Below are 22,563 nucleotides of genomic sequence, written 5' to 3' on the forward strand. Positions count from 1 at the left end.
TTTTGCAACCCAGTCTCAGTCTGCTCCACTTTCAGGCATCTGTCCAGTCTCCCCATCCCCAGCAGCTGGAGGGGTTTCTTCCCCACCACTGCATGTTCAACAAGACCAGGAGCTATGTCCATACTGCATCCTCTTCCACCCACTGCCTGGCAGAGGATCAACCCACCAGCCCAGCTTCTGCCTCTCTGGTGTTTAAGACAAGCCCAAACCAATTGGCTGTGACAGGAGCAGCCACCTCAGCCCCTCTGGCTGGTGAGGTGCCACCCCCCTTGTGTCACAGCTGGCTCCAGCCTGACCGGCCCCTGGGGCTGTGGTGGGGCAGAAGGTCAGAGCCCTGGTCAGGGAAGGTTAATGTGGCTCTGGCCTACCCCAGATCAGATCCCACAGGCTCTGGAAGGAGCCACGCTGGGGGACAGTGGAGTTGCTCCTCAGAGCTGTGGGTCAGCAGTCGGGGACTCTCCCTGAGGGTCAGCACGAAGCTCCTCGAGGCTGAGAGCCCTCAGCTCATTGCATAGGGATTGTGCATTCCAGGGGACCCTTCTGAAATCTTGAGAATTTGTACAGTCAGGTGGTTCCAATTCTACTTCACAGCACGAATCTGTATTCATATGTTGGCTGAGGTTTAATTGATTTATCTAGTTTAATTGGTTTATAAAAGAAGTTTATTTGAATATATTGTCTCAATGTTACAAGCTTTGTGACACCTGTAGGCAGCGGAAAGCCAACAGCTGTGAGCAATCTTTGCAAGCTTGGGAATCAACCTGGGGAACTGCAGAGATGGTGACACCCCATGAAGAGGACAGAGGCTCCTTGGGGGGTGCTGCCACCCCAACAGGCACTGCTCAGTGCCAGGTCTAGCTGGGCTCTGACAGCTGGGATCGGCAGGACTTGAGATGCCTGGGGGCACAGCCACCCTCCAACACCCCTTGGCACCCACCCCAGTTTTCTCCCTTTAAGACCCACAGTGACTTGCATTAATTTCAGCACATTATGTGCCCGGAGGCCAAGGACACCAGAAACTCCTTTACCAGTTCCACCACACAAAACACTTGCTGCTCACCTCTCAACAAGGTTAGGCCAGGGAATCTCTCTCTCTCCTGCCAGGGACTGGCTGCTCTTTGCTGAAAGCCAAGGTGATGTTCTGCAGGTCTGCAGCTTAGCAGGGAGCTGCACTGTGGGCAGTGCAGCCTCCGTGTCAGCTCCATGAGGATACAGCTGCTGCTGGAACTGTGTCCCAGCAGCTGGGGCTCCCACAGCCCAGCTCTCCAGAGCAGGAAGGACATTGTTCTCCCCGAGCTGAGGCTCTGTGGTAGCACTGAGCCCCACCAGCCATTGGCTCTTTCCCACCAAGGAGTGCAGAGTGCAGAGCAAGCCTGTGCCAGTGCAGAACTGTGAGGCAGGGGTGCTGCCCAGGCCCTGCTCTCCCACAGCATTCCCTGCTCCTGTCAGCCAAGGCTCTCCTGTCTTCCCAGCACCAAACCACGCTCTCCGCTACACCATTCCCGTGTCAACCTCTTAAATCCCTGCAAGTGCTCCCTGTATTTACAGTTCTCATCGTTGGCAAGATGCTCAACTCCCTTCTGCTGGCTGCCACATTGCCTTGAGCTTAAAATTAACCCCCCCCTTCATGAGCAGGCACCAAAGATTTAGTTCTCCTGCTGACCAGCACAGGGGATACCAGCTCCTAGCCCCTGAGGCACCCCTTAAAACAGGAACCTGAAGAGAGAAAAACCTGCAGCTGGACAACAGTAATCAGTAAATTCTCTGCAAGGAGCCTTAAAGATACCAGAGGCCAATGTCTGTTCACGGTCATGATCCTCCTTGGCTCAGGTTCAGCTTCCAGCCACTGGAACTGCACTGAGCTGTCCAAGGAACTGAGCTGGTGGGAGCACAGGCAAGCAAGGAATAGAGCAGAGGGTCAGGGAAGCAGCTCTGCACTCTCTCTGCACGTGGTGCAGCAGTGCTCCAGGTCCTGCTCCAGACCACAGCTGAGCACTCTGGAAGGAGCACTGGCTCAGGTGTCACAAGGCAGGAACAGTCACTAAAAGAACAGCTTGAACAGGCAACACGGCTTAGCCTGCTTAGCTGAAGCATGGATCTAAGCATTAGCTACCACTGCAAATGCTTCTGGCCTCTTCTCAAAGTGCAGCACAAGAGATCCAAGAATCCCAAAAACTTTACCAAAAAATCCAACTCTGAAAGGAATCCCACACTCCCACCATTTTACAAAACATCAAAGACCAGAGGACACAGAAGCTGCACAGTGGATTATTCAGGCAACATTTATTGGAGCATTTCAAGTATACAATGGTTTTACTGATGGCTGTAAGCAGCTAAGATGCAGACAGATGCCAGCAAGAAAGGGTGACCTAGCACTAGCAGGCTATGCAATTGTCATAGGAAATTAATGATTTCAGCTAATAGGAGGGGAAGAGAAAGTAGCAGACTAAAAGTTTGGGCAAGTTTGGGGATAGGGAGGAGAAAATAAAGAAGTTTTTTGGAGATAATTTACTTAAACTGGCCACTCACAAGTAGCAGAAGCTGTCTGCTATTGCACTCTTCCCTTGGCATCCCAAGGACCTAAAATAACCAGGGCTGTTTCTTCACCAAGAACAGGCAGATTTTCCCTGGTAAGAATGGAGGCTCGCCCAGGCTCAGCACTTGGAGATTGAGATCCCTGGCTTTGCACTCCCAGTGAGAGCCAGGCTGTGGCACTTCCACCAGAGAGGAGGCAATGCAGGCTTGCAGCAAGAGCACACTAAACTACCAACCCCTCACTATAAGGCAGCGTTAGGTCAGGACTCTTTTTGGGTGCCTGAGCTGTTTAGAGAAGCAAGGACCACATGGCAACAAGACTACAAGGTCCTGTGACAATAACAAGGACTGTGCGTGTTTCCCAAGAACTATTTCTGAAAGACACGATCTTAAAAAATACCTTAAAGCAGAGACTCCCCATCGATGCACAAAAAGGGCATGACTAGGGAGGGACTGAGCTATGAAGTGATCAAGCACCTCCCAAACCACAGGTTGTATACTCTGCCCAGTTGGCAAGTTGGTACTTCTGCATTTAAGATAATAGCTGCCTCGATTGTGTTTTAGTGTCCTGCATTTATGAACAAAGAGCAGTTGAATTCAAGAGCTTAAAACCAAATTGAAACACTAACATTTAACAGGGTATCTCCAGAATGACTCCTTCGAGACTACGAAGCTCTGAGGTATGTGATGGCAACTTGGTAGTCAGGCTGGCAGAGTGCAGTGGAGCTTTTCTAAGCCTCCTGAATACATCTTGGTTCACCAAATGAATCAGTTCTTCCTAGCAAAATCACTTAAAAATTTGTCTTCAGCAAAAAGCATTTAAAAATTCAGATCGACAACTGATTTGCAAGTAAAACAAAACCAAAAAAAAAAATAGAAATGGTAACAACACAGTCTGTTTAATCAAATCAGATCTGGTTACTACAAAAACATGCTAAGGACAGCCACCAGCTCACGTCCTGGGTGCTGCTGTGCCTTCTGCCCACATACCTACAACTGCTTTTGAAACACTGTTTGTCTAAAGGACAACCATGGAAGACAAGTCAGAGTTTAATGACAGATTTCAAACAGAGGGCATACATACATTAAATTAACAGATTCAACCTTCGGCACAGGAGTTGGATAAGAGTTACTGGCTAGAGTCACAGAAAGTTCCAAATTTGAACAGTCTTGAACCACTTCCGAAAATTCCAATGGCTTTTTAATAGTTCCAATAATTCACGGGTATATAAAACAGAGACAGGCTTCTCCAGCAGAAAGAAGAGTTGGGGCTCCTCCAGGCTACCCAGACCACTGGTACATAGGAGAGCTGGTTTGACTTCCCCACTTTGCCACCAGTCCACTAAAGACTAGGATTTATTAAAACCTTCTCTATTTATTGACAACTGATTTAACAGGCAAATGCTGCAGACTGTGTCAATCATAGTGGATGGCAGTATAGAAGATTATCCAAACCACCTGTGGGGAGGAAAGGAAGCGAAGGTTATTTGGATGCTTCTGGAGAGGTGTCAGACACAGCAAACAAGCCTCAGGCCCTGCTCTCAACAGGGGACTGAATTCCAGCTTGGAGGTGATCTTGGGGAGATCTTAGGATCACCACTTGCCCCAAATGGTGGCATTCAACTTGTCTGCCAGCCTCTCCACATTAAAATCCCACCACAGCCCCTCCAGGGATTTAGAGGCACTAGCTAATCAAGTGCTGTGATCAGATACTTGGGGGAGGAGTAAGGGAAAAACAACACCCAAAACACCAGTCCAGGTGTAACTAGTTCGAGATGGAATGGAACTCCAACAGGGTATCTGGGACAGAGGAGGGAGTGGTTGATGCATCCATTACTACAGAGAAACCCCAGGTGTCAGCACTGTGTTTCACAGGCAGCAATCCCCATCATTGGCACTTGGTGCTAACACATCTGCCTTCTCTCACCACTTCCCCTGCTCTCTTCCCAGGTCTTCGGAAAGTGCACCAACACAATTCACAAATCATCTTAAAGACAGCAATAGGCATTACCAGAAACAGTGCAAAAGATGTCATGAATCCCTCCTTCGTTAGCTCCCACGTCCCACCATATTCCTCCTCATCTATCTGCTGGAAGCTGCTGAAGTAGAGGTACAGAACACCAGCATTGATCAGGCAGAATCTGCAGGGAGAGGTTAGGAACCATCATTGCAGTGATACAGGCTGTAGGTATCCCACGTGCCATACAGTGAAATATCTTCCATCCACAACAGAGAGGAAGCAAAGAGGAATTCTTTTCCTGCAATGCTTCCCAGGCAGCTCAGACACTTCCTCGAAAGAGCCCCTCCAGGGGAGCTTGCTAGGTTGGGATGAAGTTCACTTGACAGGGCACAACCTACTCCTAGTAGGGCTCAAGAGGCAGAAGTCAAAAGCTGGAGGTATCCTCAGATGTACAAATCTGCAGGTTCTCCTGTCCTGCAGATTGACAGCAGCTCTGCCTCCACAGAGAACCTGTGTGTGCTTCCTGATTCTCAGGCAGCTGAGAGGGAAAACTGTCACCTCCATGCTCAGGGTTAGATCTCTGTGAGCATCCCAGGACCAAACAGGGAAGAAATAAGGGCCACAGAGACTCAATAGTGCCCTGGAGCCCCAGCACTAGAGTTCAGTCTGAGATACCTCAGTGCTCTCCAGTCTGTGCTGAGCAGAGAGAACAAACACGACCTTCTGTTTGTCCTAAGGCAGGTTTGGCTTTACACCAGCCCAGCCTGGGGCTGGGACAGGTCTGTGTCCTGCAAGAAAGGCTGTGTGGGAAGGGTGGGATGACAACACACACACAAAGTGGGTGACCAGCAGCAGGCTGGAGCAGCTGTGTCACTGCACAGCACAGAGAAACCACACAGACACTTCCAGAAACTTTTGGTTTTCCACTGTACATCAAATCCTTCCTGTTTACGTTTAGCACAGGAATGGGCTTAGGTGCCTGAAGGTGCCTTGTCAATTCATGGTGACTAAGTAAGAACAAGGAACTGTTCCTGGGGGCACTTCAGATTGAACTGTTTGTTGTAGCTAACCTGGTCCCTGCTGGAGCATCACCCCTCCCCTTTCTTGCCAAAACCAGAACACTTGGGATGAGGGACAAGATGACAACTGAATTTTGCCTAAGAAAAGCTGTGATGCTGGAGCTTGACCATTGAGACCTTGGCTAGGCAGAGATATTTGCAAACAGAGGCTCCCCAGAGCAGATCCAGCATCTTCCCAGAGCAGATGTGCAGAGAGCAGGACTGTGTCCCCACCTCTGCACTTGAACACTTCCAGGCACATGTCAGGCCCAAACAGATTTTCTCTTCATAACTCACTGTAGCCTTCAGACACCTCTGGGGAGGTGACCTGGCTCCCAGGGATTCCATGCACACACACCCCCTTCAGGCACTGCCTTCCCCACCCCATGGCTGAAAGGGCCATGTTAGGAAGCCAGGAGTGCCGCCAAGCTCTGCTGGTGCCACTGTGCCTGCTTGGGACCTCCAGCCTCTCATGTTCTGAGCAAACCTTTTCTTCTTCTCAGAGCAGCTGCCCCTGTCTGCTGAGAGAGCCTCCTGTCTGAGCAGGGCTCAAAGACCAGGACAAGCACACCTTCCCCATGGATGCTCCTTCCTGGGTGATCACAGCAGGCACCACACTGCCAGCCCCCCCCATATGTGCAGGACACACTCCAAGGCAATTGAAATGCTAGCTCCCTTCTTCTGCCATTGCCCCTTTTAATAGCAAAACAAATAATAATGTTTAGAAGTATTAATCAGGCTGAGGAGAAAGAGACTGATGGCCATGTTATGATTTGGGTGAATTTCATGGCAAGCAGCAGTGGAATGAAAGGCTGGCTGTGAGACACAGAGCAGGCAGAGCCCGCCTTTAGCCAGCCCACTGTTCACAGCACAGCCTCAAACAGGCTCCCAGGCCAACCCAAACGTGCAAACGTACACGAGACAGAAAAGGAAATGAACCTTACACTGCTATTCCCACGAATCCCTTCAGTGGAACTACTCCCCAGATGATTCCCAAAATAACCGCAATGATCTGCCGGAACCAGTAGATCACATCTAAAAACTCGTCCTGAGGAGACAAAGCACAAGAAAAATGTTGGCATTTATTAAGTTTCTTTTTTTTAAAGCACCACACAATTAACAGGTGAAAATTCAGCACACTGAACACTTAGTTCCCCACTCAGAGTATAAAATATTGCACTCAGAACAGATAGAGCAGCGTGAGGCATTGTGCACCCTGGACTTCTCTGCTTCCACATTAAACACACAGCTCTGTCCTCCCATGGGCCAACTGCAGAGGCTAACAAGTCTCTAGTCCCCTTATTTACTAAAGGTGCAATAATAATCTCCTGGAATAAAAGTTTAAAGAACTGTTTATGCTTTGAGAATGCTCTACCCACGTTAGCCCAGGCCCTCCTGCACCTCCTGCTTTCGGGGCTCAGGGCAGCTCCAAAGCACAGCTGTACCTCACTCGTGCCATGAGGACTCCTGTGCTTCCTGAGCAGCAGGGCTCTGCTCATCCCTCCGTCCAAGGGCCACACTCCAGTAGCTACTGTAGCCTAGCAGCAGGGCTCACACTTCAAAAAGATTCACTTCAGCTCACATCTCTTTTCCCAGCCTCCCCAGAACTGGGATTGTCCCAGCATCCCCTCAAACACCAAAGCCTTTGTGATCCCCCAAAGCCTGTGGCATGTGCCAGCTGTTCAGCTCCTCACAGAAGATGGGAATCCATGTAAGATACAGACATCTCTTCTGGTCACTGCACTTGACAGGCAGCTCAGCCTTCGGTTCACCTCCTACTGTATCAAAACATTGGCACAGCCGTCCCTGTTCCCCTGCTGACTCTGAAATTCCAGCTCTATCTGCCAGAGGCGAGGGGGCAGGGATACACGAGCCTCACCAGTCCGGGGAGCCACAGGTAAGGAAAAAGCGACACAGATTGCTGTCTGAGCCCCACGGAAACGGAGCGTGCCCCTTGCCCCGGCCAAAAGCAAAGCCAGCAGCGGGGAGCAGAGGCCGAACCTGCGCTGTGTGCCCGGGCACGGCAGGGCTGCAGCGGCAGCTCCGGGCACCGGGCGGCCGTGCTGCTGGGAGGCGGCACAGGACAGGCACCGCAGGAGCATACGGCACACGGGCACGGGGAAACTTCGGAAAGCTCAGGCTGCCGTTTCTTGAACCATACAAGGGACATTTTTATTTTATCCGAGAAGAGTGTTAAACCACAAGACAAAAGTAACGGCGGTGTCTCAACACCGTGTTTCCCTTGGCTCCACGCCCAAAGAGCAAAGAGCCGGGCCATGGGCCGGCACGGGGGATCGGCAAACACGGCTCCGCTCCGCGAGCACTCACCGCACAGCCGCCCCCGCCGCTCCGGGCTGCGGGCACGGGGCGCTGCCGAGCCCCGGCACGGCCCCGGCACGGCCCCGGCACCGCCTCAGCCCGCCGGTCCCCGCAGCGGCTTCAACCGTGCTCGGGGACGGCGGCTCCTCCGGCACCCCCGCGGGACGGAGCCGCCGCGCCGGGCGGGTCCCGGCCCCCCCTCAGGGCCCCCTCCGGTCCCGCCGCCCCGGTCCCACCTTGTCGTGCCAGGCGGAGTCGCTGCGCAGCGCTTTGCCCCACACGGAGCCGCGCCCGGCCGCACCGCCGTTGGCCACCGCGTGGTGCTGCGGGTGCGGCGGCTCGTCCCGGCGCCGCCCGCCGCTCATCCCGCTCCGCCGGGATCCGCCGGGATCCTGCGCCGGGATCCGCCCGCCCGGCCCGGAACCGGCCCGGCCCGCGCGCGCCGCCAATCGCCGCGCGGCCCCGCCGCACGTGACACGGGCGGGGCCGCGCCCTACGGCGGCCGAGAGGGGCCGAGAGGGGAAAGGAAGGGAAGGGAAGGGAAGGGAAGGGAAGTCAAGTCAAGTCAAGTCAAGTCAAGTCAAGTCAAGTCAAGTCAAGTCAAGTCAAGTCAAGTCAAGTCAAGTCAAGTCAAGTCAAGTCAAGTCAAGTCAAGTCAAGTCAAGTCAAGTCTCGGCCTGGCAGGGTCATTCCCCAGCGGAAGGGGCCATTCCCCAGCGGAAGGCCCAGCCAGCAGTGCCGGTGTTGCTGGCTGGGAGTGGCACAGCCCTTGGCAGCCCTGCAGGGTCACCGAGCCATCAAACAGGCCGCCCCGGGGGCATGCCTGGTGCTCAGCCAGGCTGAGGAGGCTCCACAGGATTTGGGTGTATCTGTAGGATACACAGGGTCATGCAGCTCCTTACGTGGTTGTTCACCTGACCTTAGAGCAGCCAAACGTGTGGGGGATATGGGGAGAGTTATCACCAGTGCAGCCCTAAGATTTGTCTCTTTTTCATGTTCTTGCCTTCCAGGAGCAGTGGCACTCAGACCAGTTGCACTCCTGGAGAAGCCTGGCTCTCACTCTGTTACCTCCTCAGCACAGGATTGTGTGGGTGGAGAGGAGCCTTAGTGACAATATTCCAGGTGTCCCTGGCAGCTGATTGGTGCTGCTGGGGCCACTCTGAGCACTGCTGGAAGCCCTGGATCCTGTGGGGATCCTCACTGGTGCCCTGTGTGGAGCTGTTCCTCCCTCCCCTGCTGTACACATCCCCCTGGCACTGGCACACCATGAGCCCTGCTGTTCCTTTTTCCCAGTAACAAGCCCCAGGCCCAAGGTGCTGCATTTCTTGTTGTCCTGCAGGCCTGCAAACACGATGTGCTGAGCATCCCCAGAGCCTGGCTGCAGCTCCAAAGGCTCCAGCAGCTGCTGCTTTGCTGCCAGCAGGACCTGGAGGCCGTGGGTGCAGGCTGGGCCTGCGTGGGCTGTGTGGGGTCCTTGTCCCAGAGCTCTGATCACTTCCAGCTGGGGAGTGTAATTTAAATACAGATAATGCAATATACTAATGGACTTATGGAGAAGTATCTTGCCCTGCTCCTGCAAAGCCATCAGGCCCTGATCACCTCCAGCCCCTTGGGCATTTGCCAGAAGCCAGAGGCTGCTCCAAGCCAAGGCAGCCTGGCAGCATGGCCAGGAAGGGGCCAGTGTGGGGTCATGCCTGTGTCTTTGGCAGCTCCTTTGCCTCTGACCCCCACGGCAGGGCCAGGCCAGACGTGTCCTGGCTCCAGCCCTGCTCCCCAGACACTCCTCAGGTGCTTGGGGAGAGTGGAAACAGTGTCCCTGTCCCTGTCCCCACTTCACAGGGATGGAAATGTCTTCATGGTGATTACAATACCTGGGTCAGGGAACTGACCTAAAATTCACACTCTTTAAAAAAATGGCTTGTTTTACTCCATTTCCATTGCCTGATGCTGAAAGTGAGAGAGAGAAACAAATTGAATTTGGGCTTGAAAGAGCCACAGAGAGACAGGAGAGCTGCCAGAGGGCACAAACAGGCCCTGGTAAGGGATGTGTGTTGGCAGACACATAGAAGCAGGAACCAAGTATGATATGGGCAGCCCTGGGCACAGACAGGGAAGGCAGGAAGGGCTGAGGGGACAGCAGAGGTGACCCAGCTGCAGGGGCTGCAAAGCTGGAGGAGCTGCCATGTGCCTGCAGCCCCCCTTCAGCAGCTCCCCCCGCAGGGGCTGGCTGCACACTTGCCCAGAGAAAGCAGAGCTCAGTGAGGGACTGCAGCCACCCCAGAGGGGCTGCAGGTGGGTCCTGCTCCTGCTGGGCTCCTGGGAACACCTGGACCCTGCTGAGGCTGGGCTTCTCCAGCACGGAAAACTCTGGGACCAGCCACGGGGTGGCAGTTCAGGCTGGCTGACTCCCGACAGGGGCTTTTTGGTGTTTTTTCTTTTTCTTTTTTTTTTTTCTTTTTTTAATTTTATTTGTGTGTGTGTGTGTGTGTGTGTGTGTGTGTGTGTGTGTGTCCCCTTTTCTTATATTTTTTATTAAAAAGACAAACCTTCTGGGACCTCCCTGTCCAGCTCACGAGCATGGCAAAGGTTCTGTGCTTTCCCTGGCTTGTGTCCACCCTGGCATAGCATCCAGCAGCATTTCCAACTCTACTCCTGCATTCTGCGGGCTTCTGAGCCCACAGTCTGTCCTTCAGAGGGGCTGCAGGCAGGATCCCTGCTTCCAGCCAAGGGTCAGGAACCTCTGTGGCTCTCCCCCCGTTGCAGATTTCATCCAAGCAGCACAGGGACACGGGGAGGGTGTCCCCAAGTCAGGCAGGCTCTTGGCAGAGCAGGTCACCAGCCTTCTGAGCCAGTGGGAGCAAGCTCCATGCCTGGGGCAGGGTCTGGCCAGCCTGCCAGAGAACACACCACTGCTTTTATATCAGGGCTGAAACAGGTTTTTGGACTTTTTAGCTGTTGTTTGCAGTGATGCCCTGCAAGGAGAATGGCAGCTGATTAATTTGTGCCACTGCTCATTTCTGTTCATCTGTGCCACTGCAAGTGCAGTCTGTGTGCTCTATGCTGTCCCCTCTGATCAGGGTCTGGTCCTCAGCCTCAAGTTCCCACATCTCCATGGGCAGATGGAGCTCCTGGGAATGCTGAAGCTGGGCAGTCCTGCCCTGGCTGCCCACTCAGGGCTGGGTCCCCAGAAGAACAGTCCCTCTCAGAAGTACTCCTTGTGTGTCCCTCTTCCACCTTCCTGCTCCTCTGCAGGCTTAATTCTGCCCCTGCTGTTGTGGGACCCCACAAAACAGAGATAAACCTCCTCTGGGATGATGTCTGGAGGGGCATCACCCTCCCAAGGGGGATCCCCCAGGACTAGGAGCTCCTCTTGGTGACTGCAGGACTGTGATGAGGCTCAGATTTGCTGATGGGAAGGAAACAGTGAGCAAGAGCTGCTGTCCTGGAGAGGTGCCCCAGGATCAGCGTGAGTCCTGCCTCGGGTGGAGGAGCTCCCCATCCCTGTTTCTCCAGGCTCTGCATCCCTGCTTGGGAATGGGGCAGTTCCCCAGCTGTTCTCCGCCCCAGGCCACTTGTTAGAGACCTTTGAGGGGCCGCTTGACCCTTCTGGCCGCCGTTCCCTTTGTGTGGCCGCCCACGGTGCAGCCTGTGGACACTCCCTGGCCTTTCTAGGGACCCCAGGGCGCTCCGGTCCCAGCAGCGGGGACCTGCCCCGCCTCAGCCAGAGCTGCCCCAGGGAGCTCAGGGAGCCCCGGCCCGTGTGCCCCCGGCAGTGCCACCCTCGGGGCGTGGTCCCCCCGTGTCCCCGGGCGGGAGCGCGGCTCGGCGGTGCCCGGTGCCGTCCGGCGCTGCGCATCCCCCGCGGCACGGGGCACGCGTGGGCCGCCGCTTTCGTCTATATAAGGGCGTCCCGGCCCCGCGGCCCCGGCCCCGCCGCATTCTTCTGCCTTGTATGGGCCGGGCCGGGCCGGGACCCTGGGCCCGCCCGCCCCGCGGAGCCGCGTCCGCAGAGCCGCAGAGCAGAACCCGCACGGCCCCAGCTCCGGCAGCGCCCGCCGCTCCCGTGAGGGACAGGTGAGGGGACGGGGACGGGGACGGGAACGGGACCGCCCCGGGACGGGAACGAGCGGCACCGGGACGGGAACGAGCGGCTCCGGGATGGGAACGAGCGGCTCCGGGATGGGAACGAGCGGCACCGGGACGGGAACGAGCGGTCCCGGGATGGGAACGAGCGGTCCCGGGATGGAAACGAGCGGCGCGGGATGGGAAAGAGCCGTCAAGGGATGGGAACGAGCGGTCCCGGGATGGGAACGAGCGGCCGCGGCGGAGAGAGAGGGGCGGGATGGAGCGGGAGGGATGGAGCTGGAGCGATGGAGCTGGAGCGATGGAGCGGGAGGGACGGAGCGGGAGGGACAGAGCGGGGGATGCAGCGGGAGGGACGGAGCCGGGGGCATCAGGGGAAGCAGCCCCAGCCGTCTCGGGAGAGCAGGGGCAGCTGGCCCGTCCGCCTCGGGGAGCAGAGGGAGGCAGCCCCGGCCTTCCTCCACCTCTGCGGTGCTGGAGCTGGTGCCGAGGTCAGCCCTGGGGACGGGTCGAGGCGGCAGGACGATCCCCGGTGTGCCCTGCTGGGTATCCTGTACCCGGGCAGCCTCTTGCCAGGCCCGGCAGAAATGTCCCGGCAAGGGCAGGTGGGGATGGGTCCCGAGCCGAGCTGAGGGTAACTGTCTGCAGTGCCTTGGAGCTGGGATACCCCGGCTTCCCCGGGATGGCAGAGCTGCAGGAGCAGATCCTGCTGCCCGTGCCTTCACCCACCTCCTGATCTCTGAGACTGTTCCAGTCTGGAACATCTGCTTTTCCTCCAAGTCCTTTTGCTGATGACCAGGGCCAAGATCCAGATGCATGAGTGATGCTCCAGATATCTCCCCAGTGGCCTGGGAGCCACTTCAGGCAATAAACTTCTTTAAGGCAGAAAAGCTTTATTTAGCTCATTTCCTTCAGCCTTAAGTGCAGAGGGATGTTGTGTTTTGTTTAGTCTTTCCCATGAAAACTTGAAGCCCTCCTGGCTTCCCTCCCAGCATGCCCTTTTGGTACAAAATGTTTCGACTGTGATAAAAGCCAGGCAAGCTCTAAAACATGGATGTGTAGGAGAAGGGGGCGGCCGGAGCTGAATTCTTTGGAGTGGAACATCCCCAAGTGTTAACAACCACTGCTGCTGACCAAAGATGGTTGGGTTCCTTCAGTCGCTGGAATTTTTTCCCTCTCTCCCTGGCAGGCTCTGTGCGGTTGTAGGAGGAGTTTGCGGTCACCTCCCCCCTCCGAGGCGCTGCGGCCACATTCCCCCGCCGAGGTGAGCCCCTTAATTCCCCTGGGAAAATAGCGAACTCCGGCCAGGACACGTTCTGCTGACTGCCCGAGGCCATGGGGACCTTGTGCCCGTGGTCCCTTTCCCGGCCTCCCCGGGCATGGGGAGGGGCTGGGTGCTTTGCACACCGAGGGTGTCTGTGCCAGGGCTTCTCCTGGGGGCCGCAGAACCTGTGCTTTGGAAGGATGTGTGTGTCACACGGTGAGCTCCTTGTCTCCTGCACTTGGTGGGAAGCAACTAGTACAGAAACCATCTGCTGAACTTGCAGCTGAGCCCCACAGCTGTGCCTGGACCTGGCCAGGTCCCCAGTGCCTGGTGGGAGCTGGGGAGGGCTGGGATGAGCTCGGCTCCCCGGGGGCCGCTGCACACTTTGCTCTGACTGATGCTGCCCTGGCCCTTCCTCCCTGGCATCAGGGCCGATGGCTGTGGCTGGACTGGAGACCCAGCCCAGGGCTCAGGGTCTGCTTTCCTCTCACCTCCAGGCTCCCTTTCCCACATCTCTAATAAGGCCATGAAAGGAGCAGAATGGCAGCTGCCTGCATTCCTGCAGTGTCCAGTGGGCTGAGGAGTCCTCCCGCAGCTCCCGGTGCCTCTGGCTGGCAGTGGGGCTCCCCCAGCACCAGAAGCCCTCTTTGGTGAAGCTGAGCAATGCCACATCCCACAGGCATCCTGAGCAGGGCTGTGCTGGAGGAAAGGGCTGGTTTAACAACAAAAGAAGCAGGGAAGATGAGCTGCTCCCTGCTCCCTCCCCCAGTGTGACACCCGGTGAGCAGCCCCGGGGCTGTGAGAGGTGCCTGCGCTGGCAAAGCTTTAGGGTGGAAGGATGTTCCCCCCTCCTGTGCCAGGGACATGCACAGGGCACCAGCTGACCCTGCCAGCCCTGTGCCACCCTGGAGCAGGGTGGGAGCTGCTGACCTGCCGGAGGCTGCACGTGGTGGGGGCCAGCACCTGCCCAGCAGTGAACGTGGCTGCTCGTGGCTCGCTGGTACTCACAGCTCTCCTTGGGGAGCGGCCCTGGGCAGAGGCTGGAGCACAGCCCCCCCTGAGGAGCCGATGTCTGCCCTGCAGGAGAGTCCCTAGGGACAGCCTAGGCTGCTGGAATCGCTCTTTGCCTTCCTGACCCAAAGCACCCAGGGGAGGCACATGGTGCCAGGATCCTGGGGAGGAGCTGCTGGAGCAGAGGTCCCTGGAGCAGATGTCCCTGCCTGGCTGTGACAGGGACGGCAGGGCAGTCCCACTGCAGCCCCCTCAGCACGTCCAGAGGTGGCTCCTGCTGGAGCAGCTTCTGAGCAGCCCCCCATGAGAAACCTTAGCAGCATATCCTGGGAGATCACAGCTTCAGGATCCATGTGAACACCCCAGGACTGGGGACAGGCTGCTGCCACCTCTGCCCGGTCTCCTGCCTGCCGCTCCTCCTTTGTGCCCCCCGGGCTGTCACAGCACCCTCAGCCCAGCATGAGCTCCTGCCGGGACACGCAGCACGGCAGGAGCTACAGGGGAGGGTGGAAGCAGGCAGGAGGGGAAGGATGGGGCTGGGACAGGCTGCCTGCCCTGGTGGCACTGCCCTTTGGTGTCCCTTTGGCTTGTCCCACCCTCCCCAGCACAGCCAGGAAGCAGCACCAGGATGGAGTTGCTTGCTTGGTTTCTACCAAGGAGGAAACACATGGCAGTTTATATTTCTGATAACTGTGGGTCCTTTCCTCTTTCAAACTAAACTATTTACTAATTTATGAGCTCTTTAGGTCAGCCCATGGTCCCTTGGGTCTGGCTCTCAGGTGGGGAGGCACAAGCCTGGCAGGAGATCATTTTGCCTCCACTGCAGGAGGCTGGGAAATTGTTTTGGCAGGAGCAGTGGCAGAGGGACAAGGGGACAAGGGCAGCTGTGACAGGGTGAGCTGGGGACCAGATCAGCCGTGGCTGTCACCCAGCACTGACCTCCTTGGCTCTGCTGCCCAGGATCCACAGTTCCTGGGCTGGGGCAGTGCTGGGATGGGAGCAGGACCTGTGTCCATGTGTGTCCCTCCTGCTGAGGGGACGCTGGAGATTTGGTGGCTGCACCATTTGTCTGAGCTGAGGCCAGCCCAGCTTGCAGGGCATCATGGCCAGGCGTTCTCTGCAATGCTCCTGGAACTGGGTTTTTGGGAATCCCAGACAGCATGGCTACCAGGGGAGCGTGGCCATCAAGCCCTTGTGCACAGCAGGGACTGCTCCAGCTGAATCAGGTCTGGCTGCAGATCCCCACACAGAATCCATGCACAGGAACCTCCCCCCACACTGACCCAAAAATCTCTTCTCAAGTCCCAGCCAGCCCAAGGCAGCTGTCAAACAGCAGAGATAGAATGACTGAGCTGGACCTTGGGACTGAGCATCTTTCCTGGGCACATTTTGGATCAAACTGCAGATCCATGTGCTGTCAAAATTGTACTTCATCCTGCTGAAGAGCACTGTCTCTGTGGAGATGGTGCCAAGCTGTGCTGCTGCTGGTCACAGTCAGGGCAGGGTAAATATTTGGATAATATTAATTCATGTGGTGAGAGCAAAACTCCTGCTTATTTCTATAGTCTTCTGCTAATAATTCTGCTAATTATTGGATGTGTTTTGAAAGCTGAGCCCAGTGCCATGGGCCAGCAGCAGAGCTTTTATTTCTGGCTCTGACTCGGCCTGGTGGTGTTGTGGTGTTGAACTGAGCTTCTCATGCTGCTGCCATGGGATGTCACCGGCCCTTTCCACCTGGGGGTGTCACTGGTGCCACCTGGGGGTGTCACTGGTGCTTGGTGGTGCCTGGCAGGGCATGCAGAGAGGGGCTGACCTCCTGCAAAGAGCTCTGTGGGGCTGGAGGAAGCAGCAGGCAGAGGCGGACTGGGGGATGAGGTCTCTGCTAACCCAGTGTGGGCACAGCTGGGCTCCCGGTCCTGCTGCCCCCCTTGGCTGGCTGGTGACAAACATCTCTTTCCTGGTGGGCACTGGGAAAGGAGGGAGAGTTCAGGGGATTTGGGGTGGTTTGGTGGCTGCTGTCAGGTGGTGAGATCAGCACAAGGGAGGGGCTGAGGGAGCTGTGGATTCCATCCTGGAATGGGAGGCACAGGGGGGATGAGGGAGGACTCCTGGACCATGTTCCCTGCAGATGAAGGGTCCCACCTGGGTTCTCTGGGTGCTCCCACAGTGGAATGGGAGCCTTGTCAAGATGTGGGAAGAGTGCCCAGCCCCCTCTGAGCTTGGCTGGTCACCATGGTGTGTTGGGCTGTGACCTGGCACTGCCTGATGCCCTTGGAATGTCCTTCCAGCACAGGCCAGCTGTGGGAACCTGGGGACCACAGCAGGCTGAGGACCTGGCTGGTGGTCCTCTGCCCCAGCCCTTACCTCTGCTACCCCTTGAGAAAGTGATAGCAGGAGGGGAAGGAGAGACCTGGAGAGTGGGTCTGGTGTGGGGAGGGCAGGGGGAGTCTCTCTGGAGGTTGTTTGCTCTGCTCTGGTCCATGCCAGCACCAGGGGATGTTCCCCAGGTCCCTGTGGTCCCCCTGGGGTCAGCACTAAGGACCCAGCTGGGAAGCAGCTCCCAGAGCCGATCCCAGGGCAGCCCCCTCAGGGTGTCCAGCCCAGCAGGGACAGTCCTGCTGCACTCACTGGGCTGTGTCTCCGTGAGAGAGGATGTGGCTCCTGAATTGCTCCATCCCTGGGCACTGATGGGGAGCCCAGGTCCTGCTGCCCACCAGGCATGGGGCACTCAGAGCACAGGAGTGATTCTCTGCTCTTCCACTGTGGAACCCCTTCATGATCCATTCATTTGCTATTGCCCCAGCAGCTGCTGCCCAAGCCAGACCCTGGCCAGGAGAGCCAGGGCTGTGTGTGAGGGAGGAATGGCTGCAGCACAAACACGAGGGCTCAGAGCACTGTCCCTTCCCTGGGCTGGCCTTGGGCCAAGCTGTCCCACAGGACCATCCCAGCCTGTCCCACAGTGTCCCACAGGACCATCCCAGCCTGTCCCACAGGCCAAGCTGGGCTTTGCTGCCATCCTGCTGGGCTGAGCCTGGCAGGATTCCCCTGGGAGGAACTTGAGCATCCTCTCAGGCAGAGTCAGAGGAGCAGGGTGCTCCAAACCCTGGGTGCATCCCTCAGTCTGGCAGTGTGGGGACACCACCAGCCCCATGCTGGGAGCCCGAGGGGGCCTGGATGCGATCCTGGGCTGGGAGTGGGCTCTGCTCCAGCCCTGTTCCTGCTGGGGGCCCCAGTTCCAGCTGGGCACAGCAACCCTCACCTTGGAAGGACCAGGTTTTCCTGCTGTCATCTTGCCTCAGTGGTGCTTGGGGTCTCCATGGTCCCTGTGCCATTCCCCATGGGACACACACTGCCCCAGCTGTGTCCCCACAGATGGGTCTGTCCCACTGCTGCCCATCCTTCTCCTGGCATTCATTACCTGTAACAACAGCACCATCCTCAGCGCCCTGGGCTCTTGGCTCCTCTCCTGCCTCTGCAGCCCTCTGAGGTCAATGGTCCCCTCTCTCCTCTGCCTCTTCCTGTGGGCTCCCTGGGCAGGGTGGGGGTCACTGGGACAGGGAGGGCAGCAGCAAGAGGCCTTCAACCCACCAAGGGTGGGAGGGATGATGGATGGATGGATAGATGGATGGATGGATGATGGATGGATGGATGGATGGATGGATGGATGGATGGATGGATGGATGGATGGATGGATGGATGGATGATGGATGGATGGATGGATGGATGGATGGATGGATGGATGGATGGATGGATGGATGGATGATGGATGATGGATGGATGATGGATGGATGGATGGATGGATGGATGATGGATGGATGGATGATGGATGGATGGATGGATGGATGGATGGATGGATGGATGATGGATGGATGGATGATGGATGATGGATGGATGATGGATGGATGGATGGTTGATGGATGGATGGATGGATGGATGGATGGATGGATGGATGGATGGATGATGGATGGATGGATGGATGGATGGATGGATGGATGGATGGATGGATGGATGATGGATGGATGGATGATGGATGGATGATGGATGGATGATGGATGGATGATGGATGGATGGATGGATGGATGGGGGATGGATGGATGGATGGATGGATGATGGATGGAATGGATGGATGGATGGATGGATGGATGGATGGATGGATGGATGGATGGATGGATGGATGGATGGATGGATGGATAATGGATGGAGGGAGGGACACGAGAAGCAGTGTGCTCACAGCAGATAACCCCCTTGTACTGGTTGCTGGGGCTGCTTTGGCACTGTGACACAGAGGGCATGAGGGTGACCTTGGCAGCAGGGCTGGGTCTGGAAAGCCTGCCAGAGCAGGGGGAGGTGGAGAGGCACGGCCACGGTGACTGAAGTGCTGAAACCTCCATGCCCATGGCCCCAGGACTGGCACCCAGGTGGGTGCTGGGCCGGGTGTCTCTCCCTGTGCCTGGATATGCAGAGAGGACAGGTAGTGAGGGGGTTTGGGGGCTGCCTGCAGCCCTGGGGGATGGTCCTGGGGAGCTGCAGTGAGCAATGCCTGCTCTGTGACTCATCAGAGCTCAAGTCCTGCCCATCCCCACGTCTGACCCTGTGTCTGTCTCATCTCCCTGTGTTGCCCAAGTATGTGACAGCTAGGGAAACTGAGGCACAGCACCGCAGGTGCCACGGGCAGTGTGTCCCTGCTCTGGCCCCCTTGCTCAGCCTGTTTCCAGCCCTCCTGATGCTCCTGCCCCCAGGTACTCCCCCAGCCACCAAGATGTCCAGCAAACGTGCCAAGGCCAAGACCACCAAGAAGCGCCCCCAGCGCGCCACCTCCAACGTCTTCGCCATGTTCGACCAGTCGCAGATCCAGGAGTTCAAGGAGGCTTTCAACATGATCGACCAGAACAGGGATGGCTTCATTGACAAGGAGGATCTGCACGACATGCTGGCTTCCCTGGGTGAGGACACCCTGCCCCGTGCCCCCGCAGGTCCCTCTGCCCCCAGCACCAGCTCAGGAGCAGGGAGAGCTGCAGGGTGACCTTGTGCCCATACCAGGGTGACCTCGTGCCCACACTGCCTGTCCTGGGATGCCTCAGAGCCCAGGGTGGGATTTCTCTGCTCCACCAGCTGACAGAAGGGGTGTTTGTGAGGTGTCTGAGTGCAGCAGCTCTGTGTGCTGCTCACAGGTGCACTCACCAGAAGGGAAGAGACCCTTGGAGCTGGAGAAGCTCTGCCCTGGGAGCAACCACCAGCTGCAGCTATGGAGTGTTTGAGTAGTCTCACCCCAGCATGTCTCTGGGGCTGTCCCATGTGGAACAAAGCCCTCCCATTGCTCTCAGCTGGGGTGACAAAGGCAGGTGCCCGTGCTGGTGTGATACCTGGGCTGGTTGAGACTTGCAGGTCTGTACCCACTCCCTGCCCCGAGCCATTCTCCTTTGCTGCAGACCATGGCTCCCTCCTCCCACCCCCGTGGTACTTCCACTGCGCTTTGGGAGGTCTGTCAATGATTGACCTGGCAGCCAAACCTGTTCTGGAGGTCCTGCCTGGCCACGGGAGGGATCTCCCTCCTCCCAGGGAGCTGGAGCTCAGGGAGCAGAGAGGGGCCAGTGCTGGGGGCAGGACCTCAGCAGAGCAGCTGAGCCATCCCCGGTGCACCCACGGGGGAAGCAGTGCTGGGGACATCAGCAGCACGAGGCTTGTGTGAGGACACTGCTGCCCCTCTCCTCGGAGCTGTCAGGGGATGGGAATAGCCATGGGTTTCATTCCAGTAACCCCCAAATTAATTACTGCACTTCCCCCAAGGCAGAACTTGTTCCCAGGTGGAGATGAAAGCATCAGGAGAGGTGCTGAGGGGGCAGCAGTGGGCACGGCAGAAACTCCCTTCCCATGTTGGTGGGGTGGGTGAACAAGAACCAGCAGATCAATCTGCAATGGATAAAAGCCATTCCAGCTGTTTGCATGGGAGCTGGGGAGCAGGGCCCTGCATCCACCCCCTGCCTGTGTCCCCAGGGAAGAACCCCACTGATGAGTACCTGGAGGGGATGATGAGCGAGGCACCAGGGCCCATCAACTTCACCATGTTCCTCACCATGTTCGGGGAGAAGCTGAACGGCACCGACCCCGAGGACGTGATCCGCAACGCCTTCGCCTGCTTCGACGAGGAGGCCTCAGGTAGAGCCCAGCCCCTCTGCCACAGCCAGCACGGGGCTGGGCCACAGCACTGCAGGGACAGTCCCCAGGCAGCTCCAGAGCTGTGCCCAGCCCTCCTGGTGCCCCCTGCTAACGCTGCCCCCCGCCCTCCTTGCAGGCTTCATCCACGAGGACCACCTGCGTGAGCTGCTGACCACCATGGGGGACAGGTTCACTGACGAGGAGGTGGATGAGATGTACCGGGAGGCGCCCATCGACAAAAAGGGCAACTTCAACTACGTGGAGTTCACCCGCATCCTGAAGCACGGGGCCAAGGACAAGGACGATTAGAGCCCGCGGCCACCGACCCCTTCTGCCCATCCCCTGCACATCCCCCGCCCCCTGGCCCCCCTTGCTGCCCCACAGCAGACTCCTCCCACGGGAAGCACCTCCCAGGACCATCACCCTGCACCAGGACACGCTTGGAGGGGACACACTCCCATCACTGTGCTGCCGTGTGCCCATCCAGCCTTCCCCTCCCATCACCTCTCCCACACACTGGGTGCCCCAGCCTTGCTGTGACCTCCCCCTCAAAGCCACCATGCCACTGGTCCCGGGGCTGGGGTGAGCATCCCCTGCTGACCTGCAGGGATTTGTCTGGGTCCAGCCTGAGCGAGCCCATTCAGGGCCACAGCGCAGAGGAAAAGCCTCTCTCCCTCTCCTCCCACACTCCCCCTTCAGGAAAGAACCCCCACTTTGTTCCTCCTCCCTGGCTGTTGTATGGCTTTAGAGCCTGAGATCTGAGGGATTCAGGAAGCTGGAGGGGTGTATAAAGGCTGATGGGTGTGACAGACGTGTGCTGTGTGTGGCTGCCTCGTGCCCCCGTGCTGTGCCCGGGGCTTTGGGAAGGTGGCTTTGGGCACTGCAGCTCCTCACCCTGCTGCCCTTGTCACCCAGGGCCCCTGGCAATGCGGCAGCCTGGTTTTGAAGCCAAATTGCTCTCAAATGACGTAAAATCAGCTTAAGCATAATTTTCTGCTTTAGCTGGTGGGCTGAAGGTTGTTCTGCTCAGTCCCTGTGTCAGGATGGGCAAGTGCCAGCCATGCTCCCCACATCAGCTGGCCCAGGGTCCCAGGGGCTTGGCCACCTTCTGTGTCACCCTGCACGGGTGGGGGAGCAAGAAACAGAGAGGATAAGAAATGGGGAGGAGCTTTGTCCCCTTGGTTTGGTTATTTGTCACCTCCCTGACAGGGGTGTGGGAGCATGGGGTGCTCCCACCTTGTGAAGCTGTGGTCTTAAAATGCTGCTTGAAGGCTGCCCTGGAGGGTGGCAAGAGTTTCCAGCAATTCTTTATTTAAAATGGGGGGACAAACCTACAAAGCCTGGTGAGGGCATAGTGCATGGCAGAGATGCTACCAGTGCTGGGAAAGCTTGGGTAGGGTCTGTGGGAGCTCCAGGGGCATATGCTGGGCTCAGAGGCATCAGAGACACTTCAGGCCCCAGGTGATGCTCTCTCCCCTGGGAGATGATCCATGAATGAAAAGCTTCTCCTTGGTCTCAGTGCTCCAATTTTGCAGGCACTACCAACACCAGGAAAAAGGAAGTAAATTGTTAGATGTGAAAGGGTGACCTGCGGTCTCCAGGGAGTTCCCCAGGGTCAGGGCTTGTGCTCTGCAGAAGCAGCCCCAAACCAGCCAACCTCCAGCCTCATGGGTACCAAGCTTGTTCCTTAATTCACTGCTGTGCCAGGGAAAAACTACAGTTCTCCCACAGCCAGAGAGAATTCCCAGGCCTGAAGGCTTCTGGAGGCCTGGATGATTTATAAAACCTTCACTGCGACACCCAGCAGAGTGAACATCCACAGACATCACTTTGGGGCAGAGGAGCTGGTGCTGGAGCTGGGGCCAGATGGGCTCCCAGGGCAGCTGCATGTGGGAGTGCTGCTCAGCCCCTCTGACCCCAGGGATCCCCCTGGGTGAGCAGCCCAGGTCCTGGCAGTGCAGGGGTGGGATGGACTCACTGCTGCTCCAGCTGGGAGCTGCCACTGCTCCAGCCCGGGGCTGTCAGAGCTACTGCCTCAAGCAGCTGCCAAAACTGCTGGGTCTGAGCTGCCTCTTCACTGGTGAGGCTGTGGTGGCACCGTGGGACTTTCAACCCTGATGCAGCAAAGCAGAACAAATTGGTTATTGGACACTGAGGTATTTATGGGAAGAGTAAAT

The 22,563-nt window shown here is 57.2% G+C and overlaps 2 protein-coding genes across 2 annotated transcripts; one reads left to right on the plus strand and one right to left on the minus strand.

The window, feature by feature from the left end:
- Positions 1-2,264: 2,264 nt before the first annotated feature.
- RAB5IF (RAB5 interacting factor) lies at positions 2,265-8,295 on the minus strand. Its single transcript, XM_036395975.2, has 4 exons — positions 8,109-8,295; positions 6,498-6,601; positions 4,547-4,676; positions 2,265-3,993 (listed from the first exon to the last, which is right to left on the minus strand). Exons 1-4 carry the CDS (start codon positions 8,235-8,237, stop codon positions 3,952-3,954), a joined length of 405 nt encoding a protein of 134 aa, XP_036251868.1. The 5' UTR covers positions 8,238-8,295; the 3' UTR covers positions 2,265-3,951.
- A 3,540-nt stretch (positions 8,296-11,835) lies between these two features.
- Positions 11,836-21,193, plus strand: MYL9 (myosin light chain 9). Its single transcript, XM_036395974.2, has 5 exons — positions 11,836-11,946; positions 13,145-13,219; positions 18,970-19,173; positions 20,225-20,386; positions 20,523-21,193. Exons 3-5 carry the CDS (start codon positions 18,990-18,992, stop codon positions 20,693-20,695), a joined length of 519 nt encoding a protein of 172 aa, XP_036251867.1. The 5' UTR covers positions 11,836-11,946; positions 13,145-13,219; positions 18,970-18,989; the 3' UTR covers positions 20,696-21,193.
- Positions 21,194-22,563: the final 1,370 nt, after the last annotated feature.

The sequence above is a fragment of the Molothrus ater genome, chromosome 17 (assembly GCF_012460135.2).
Source record: "Molothrus ater isolate BHLD 08-10-18 breed brown headed cowbird chromosome 17, BPBGC_Mater_1.1, whole genome shotgun sequence".
Lineage (NCBI taxonomy): Eukaryota > Metazoa > Chordata > Aves > Passeriformes > Icteridae > Molothrus > Molothrus ater.